This window comes from Chiloscyllium plagiosum, chromosome 11 (assembly GCF_004010195.1).
Source record: "Chiloscyllium plagiosum isolate BGI_BamShark_2017 chromosome 11, ASM401019v2, whole genome shotgun sequence".
NCBI classification, from domain to species: Eukaryota; Metazoa; Chordata; class Chondrichthyes; order Orectolobiformes; family Hemiscylliidae; genus Chiloscyllium; species Chiloscyllium plagiosum.
The window spans coordinates 19,168,632-19,175,283 of NC_057720.1; the positions used below are offsets into that span (position 1 = coordinate 19,168,632).

The window sequence follows — 6,652 nt, forward strand, 5'->3', positions numbered from 1 at the left end:
TGTGTGTGTGTAGGGGTATCTCTGTGTGTAGGGGTATCTCTGTGTGTAGGAATATCTGTGTGTGTGTGTATGTAGTGCAATGGTGGTCACCTGTAATGTGACATGAACCCAAGGTCCCGCTTCCTGCACTACTTGCTCTGATAATGGGGCACTGAGAAAGGACTGTTGTTCAGGAATCACACCCGGGTGCTTCACATCTCTGAAAAAAGGTTTTCATTTTGGCCTGCCCCTCCTCACAATCCTCAGATTGGTATAAGTTAGAGTAAAATGTCTGGAACGCCACATTAACCTTTTTAGAATCACATGTTAGGTTCCCAAAATGATTTGTGGGGCACTCCTCTTTCTGGCAAGATACACTGGCTTGTCACCATGCTCGTATAGCTTTTGCTTTTCAAAAGTCAGCTTCTTCTTTGCCATCTGCGTGAGCACGGAATTTAGTGTAGACCGTAGTGCCGTAATCCTCTGTAGTTTGACCAACGAGGGTCTGCCAAAGTAGGCCTTCTCTGCTGCCTTCAACCGTGCTTCAAGGAGACATTGCTGCTCACCCTTCTGCCGCTTCCTACTAGTGGAATATGAAATAACTAATCCCCTAGCATAGGCTTTGGCAGTTTCCCAGAGAACGGGTGAGCGATCAACCGAGCCTGTGTTGACGTCTAGGAACGCCCGAAATTCCCTAGACAAATACTCCACAAACTTACTACCCACGAGGATAAAGGGATCCATTCGCCAGTACCTCGAACCCACTGTAATGTCCTTAATCTTTACCATAAGGTAAACTGGAGCATGATCAGAGATGATAATATTATCAATCGTACAAGATGCCACCAGATCCAGGGTTACTGCAGGGGTCAGAAAGAAAATAAATCCTTGTGTGACATCTGTGCAGATTGGAGAAAATGTAAAATCCCTACTTGTAGGGTGGAGGCACCTCCAACCCTAATTCCCCACACAGACTGTTTAGTTTGTACAGAGGGTCTCGAGGAATCTTTGGGCAACCTGTCTACTGTGGGATCCATGATACAGTTAAAATCTCCCCCTAGAATGATGTGCTGGGACTCGAGACTTATCAGTTTAGATCTAATTTTTTTTGATGAACCCTTTAACTATATGCCCCATTTGTCATGATTAGGCTTTTCTTCGGATTGTTCATGCAGTTATGCTCTTCTGCAGATTATTGTAACCAGTCTTTTGAGAAATGGCTTAATGCTAGCTGTTTAACAAGATGAGAATTTTTTGTAGCTGTACTTTTATTTTCGTAATTTCTTTTCCAAACCTAAATGCTTGTGACAGCTAAATCTGGGGAAAAAAAACTTGGCCTGGCCCCGTGGACTAATTGCAGATATAAACATAAAATGAAGACCTGATTGCCAGCTTCAAGTTCTATTATCCAAAGCTAAAATTTAAATGGTTTTGTCCGCACATAATTTTGGTTTATTTTAGAAAGATATATCTAGTTTCAAATAAATCCTAACTTTATAATTGAATGGTTTAGCACTTTTATTGTTTCTGAATATTTACTATACTTTTTGATCATTTCATTGAGATTTTGCAAAGTTCCAGGTAAGCATCACTTTAATGAATCGGCAACTTGCAAAGCTTGATTGGAAGCTTTGAATTGGAAGTATTCATCAATTTTTTTTACCCCCTTTCCTTTCAGAGTAAAAAGAAGTTTGAGAGAGAATGCAAAGAGACTGAGAAGGCGCAGCTGTGTTACGAGAAATTAGACTCCGACCATAATGCAACAAAAGCAGATGTTGAAAAGGTTAGAAATTTGTTGTTTCTATATCATTTCAAAGTTATTTCAAAGCTGGTTCTTCTGCATATTCAAATTTGTCAGGTACGACTTTTGAAGGATAGGATTTACGTTGATGAAGGATAGGGAGGTGGTGAATGGAGATTAGTGAATTTGGAACCAAAGTTAGTAGTGTGTATTTAATTCACCATGGAACAGCATTGATAGGTTTCCTGTATTGTTGACATGATACAGGGGTACGTTAATGGACAAATAGCTTCCTTTCAGAGTTGCAGAAGAAAGACTTTGGAAAATTGACAATTGATTTTGTTGGAACAATATACCACGAGCAATTTATTTAGTACAAACAAGTGTACAATTTATTTTGAGATTCTGTTTTCAACCTGCAATTATGTGCATATTAGACATTTTGAGGAAAAGTGCCAAGGGAGAAGGTTTTCCAAGTACTTTTTTTAATAGCAGGTGGTAAAAGTTTACTAAAATTATTGTTTGTCAAGTAATGCTCACCTCAGTATGGTGTCTATAACATACTTTGGTCACAACAGCCACAGGAGGTTTTTAAGAATGCAGCCATTGTGAACAGAGTAATTGCATCGATCAAATTGCGTGCTTGTTACATTTCCTATTTCTGATGTGGAGCTGCTTTAGATCCACTAAGAGAAATGCAAGACTATCCCTGTAAAGAAAAGAACAGTGACCATTGCAGAACAAAAAGAGACTCTACCATGTATGCAATCATTGTTGCTTTTCTTTCTTGTGCACAAAGGATCAAAGACCTTTTGTCTATGCATGCAGGGGTACAGGAAGATGCAGCCATTTACGTGAAACTTTGAGAAACAGACAGTCTTAGCAAAGTGGCAGTTCCTAAGGAGGTTGAGGAAAGGTTCAAGTGTTAATGATTATCCAAAGTTAAAATTGAATTTTCACATAAAGAAACCAGCTTGAGTATTATGATGTATTTTTGACCTTTGGGCAATCTTTTGGATGTCCTATCAAATAACATTGGACCCAAGTTGGGACTTTCAGTCATTTTTTAAGTGAAGATGCCAATCACCAAGTATCACTTTTAGCTACTAAAAAGAAATCTTCTTGGCATAGTTTTTTTTCTTTCAGACTGGTAGCACATCATTTAGAAAAATATTATACCACTGTATTTCAAAAGCAAGTAGAAATGTGAACTGCCAAAATCCATTTTTTCCAACTCAGTTCACCATGATTTCCATAAGTTAACGTTTGTTAACAAGACCTTTTATGTATTTGTGTATGTGTGGTGGACTGTCACTTTGAGTTTGATTGTATGATTTAATAATGATATCTTCAGTTTTCAGCAGCACTCTAACCTTGTTGCGTGTGGGGTGAACACCTCCATGATAAAGCTTTTGCTGTTTAGTGCTCCAGCCTTCTTGGAACTTAACACAAGAAGGTGTGAAGGATAGAATTAAAAACTGCTCTGAGATCCACTGGATCAATCACTGAATAATAATTTTTAAAAATCCGAGGGAAACTGTGAACAGTGCAGAAGAAGCTCGCCATGTACTCCACCCTGAGAGTAACAACTCCTCTGTACGGGGTCCTTTAAATTCATCAGGAGCTGTTTCAGTGTGGTGATACGTTTGTGAGCTAACATGATGCCTAGGGGCCGGAGTAGTTTGTTCGTCATCTCCGAGATGTCTTTAACGTATGCCAGGGTGACTAGAGTCTCTGTGCATGTTGTGTCGTCTTATTTAGGTCTGCTGTGTCGGAATTGGCGGACTACACTTATCGGATACCCATTATTCCTGAATATGTTATGTAGGTGTTTTTCCTCGGCTTCTCTTAGTTCCCGGGTGCCTGCAGTGCATTGTGGCTTGTTTAAATATTATTCTTATCCAGCTCCATTTGTGGGTGTTGGCATGATTGCTTCTATAGTTGAGTACCTGGTCAGTGTGTGCGCTTTTCCTGTAGACACTCTCCACTGGCTTTTTGTTCTACTGTGACGGCTAGCAAGGGGAGTCTGTTGTTGTTCTCTTCCTCCTTGGTGAACTTTATACTGGTCAGGATGTTGTTTGTGTTTGTGGTTTTCTTCTAATTTGTTGCATTTCGTGATGATAAGGGTGTCTTGCACATAGCGGACCCAAAGCTTGGTCTGGATCATGGGAAGGACTTATTGTTATCATCTTTGTATAACTGCTTCTGCTAAGAGTCCTGATATTGGTGATCCCATAGGCGTTCCATTGGTTTGTTTGAAGAGCTTGTCGTTGAAGGTGAAGTGAGTTCTTAAGCACAGGTCTACTAGTTTGAGGATGCTGTCCTTGCTGATGGAGTTGGTGCTGTCAGGTGTTTGTGTTCTTGGTTTGTCTAGCAGTGAGGCCAGTGTTTCTTTGGCTAGGGTGGTGCTTATTGATGTGAATAGGGCCGTCATGTTGAAGGAAACCATGACCTTGTCATCCTCTACCTTGGTGTCTTTGATGTTTATGAATTCCTGGATGGAGTGACTTGACTCTTCTATTAGGTGTTTCAGTTTACATTGTAATTCCTTTGCTCGTCTGTATGTCGGTGTACCAGGAAGTGAGACTGCGAGTCTATGGGGGGAGTTGAAACTTTATTGCTGGAACAGCACAGCAGGTCAGGCAGCATCCAGGGAACAGGAGATTCGACGTTTCGGGCACAGGCCCTTCTAAGGGGGGACCCTTGTTTACATATTTTTGGTAATCTGTAGAAACCAAGTGTGTTGGATCCTTCTGGTTTCATTCTTTGGATGTCTGTCTTGTTAATTTCACCTGTCTTGTGAAGATTTTTCAGGGTTGGTTGTTATATAATTTTCTTGCTGTTTTCTTTTCGGATTTATCGCCACCTGCTGGTAGGTGTTGGTATCTGTGAGTAGTGTGTTTGTTTTTTCAATGTATCTTGTTCTGTTCAGGGTGAAGGTCATGTGCCCTTTGTCTGCTGGTAGGATTACGATAATTCTGTCTTTGAGTCCTTCCAGGGCTTTCCTTTCCAGTGAGTTGAGGGTGTTCCCTTCTTTCTTTCTGCTTAGTGTTGGTACTACTGTCTGTCTGATAGCCTGCTGGATTTCTTTCTAAATCCGTTGTCTTTCAGGATGGATTTCAGTGCTACTAGGGAGTCCTTTTTGTCCACGTCCCTGTGGTTGAAGTTCGTCCTTGTACTAGGACTGCCTATTCCGTGTCTGACAGTGGTCGGTCCAACAAGTTCTTTATGCAAGTTTCTGAATTGTCTGTTATTGCTGTGCATGAGCTCAGCCAATTTTTCTTGTAGGGCTAGTCTTTTCTTTGTCTTGGTCTACTGTTGTTTAGTGTTGATGGCTCATACTAGTGTACTTGTCTATTCATGGTCAATCATGTTAGCGTACATAGTCTTTTGGCGCGAAATTTCTTGTTTGTATTTGCACATCCGGTTGTCGGCATCATTTAGCACTTTTTGTAGCATTCGGGAGTGGTTCTGTTCTGCTGTTCTTCTGGCTTGTAGGGTTTTGAGAGGTGGTTTGAATTTGACACATCGTGAGCTGACAGCCAGACTACTCTGGCCCCTAGGCATCATGGTAGCCTACAAACCTACCACCACAGTGAAACCGCTCTTGATGAATTTAAAGGACCCCATACCAACAATCAGCAGAATGAACATCATATACAAAATACCTTGCAAGGGCGGCAATAAACATTACATTTGACTGACAGGCAGGAAACTATCCACCAGGATACATGAGCACCAACTGGCCACCAAAAGATATGACCAGTTATCACTAGTATCCATATACACAAACTAAGAGGAGCACCGATTTGACTGGGACCGGCTAAACAAAGACACACACGGGAATTCTTGGAGGCATGATGTTCAAACCGAAACTCCATCAACAAACATATCAATTTGGAGCCAATTTAAAAACCTCTCAGAAACCAAACCAGAAGCGGTATCGCCCACCACAACAAACCGAGACAGATTCATAGCAAGCGGGACAGAACACCAACGTTCATCGGAGGCTCACTGATGATGTTACCTGGCATGATGATGAAATGTCTGAGAACAAATCTACCAGCTCAGTGAACAAATTTACAACCTAGACTTAAAGCACTGGAGAAAGCAATCTTGTTGGAAGCTCAACAGCTGTACTCTGATATGAGTGTACATAAGATGGTGGCTAAAAGGTGAGCAGCCATGCAGACTCGAAGCTATCATTGATATGGAAAAACAGCTCACACGGCAGCAAATTGCTGTTTATAAAGCTATAGAGACGACAAAAACTGCGCATGCTGGAATCCAAAGTAACAGGCAGGAGGCTGTAAGAACACAGCAAGCCAGGCAGCCTTAGGAGGTAGAGAAGTCGACGTTTTGGGTTAACCCTCCTTCAGAATAAAGCTGTATAAAGCTATATACAGACACCGTGGCAAAAAAGGACACATTGAACAAACATGTTTGAGGAAGAAACATGAACAACATACGACATAAATATAGAAAATGAAGAATAGGAAGAAAATCTGCACAGTACAGTTAAGGGCATGAAAAAATCCCAGACACTCAGTCCAAAGAGGAGCTGTTATTAAATATACTGGCCATTGCTAGCAATGCCAACTGATACTGAGTCACTCCTTTCCTTAATGGCAAACTGACAAGAATGGAGGTTGACACCGGACTGGTGGTTACCTGGAAGTGGTAGTAGCTCAGTCACATTGTGCTGCAACCCTTAAAAATTGTACTAAGACTGTACACAAGTAAACTGGTGACTTGTTAAAGGGTTGTGTCAGTCTGAAAGTTTGTCATAGAACATAGAACAATACAGCACAGAACAGGCCCTTCGGCCCACGATGTTGTGCCGAACATTTGTCCTAGCTTAAGCACCCATCCATGTACCTATCCAATTGCCGCTTAAAGGTCACCAAAGATTCTGACTCTACCATTCCCACA

The 6,652-nt window shown here is 41.3% G+C and overlaps 1 protein-coding gene across 4 annotated transcripts in view; it reads left to right on the forward strand.

Annotated features, from left to right (window-relative positions):
• The window catches only part of fnbp1l (formin binding protein 1-like), a 201,806-nt gene that overhangs the window by 150,011 nt on the left and 45,143 nt on the right, over positions 1-6,652 (forward strand). For all 4 annotated transcript variants that reach the window (XM_043698825.1, XM_043698826.1, XM_043698827.1 and 1 more), the window contains exon 6: positions 1,658-1,762. In XM_043698825.1, the coding sequence (XP_043554760.1) occupies positions 1,658-1,762 (105 nt within the window). The remainder of the gene's footprint in view (positions 1-1,657; positions 1,763-6,652) is intronic.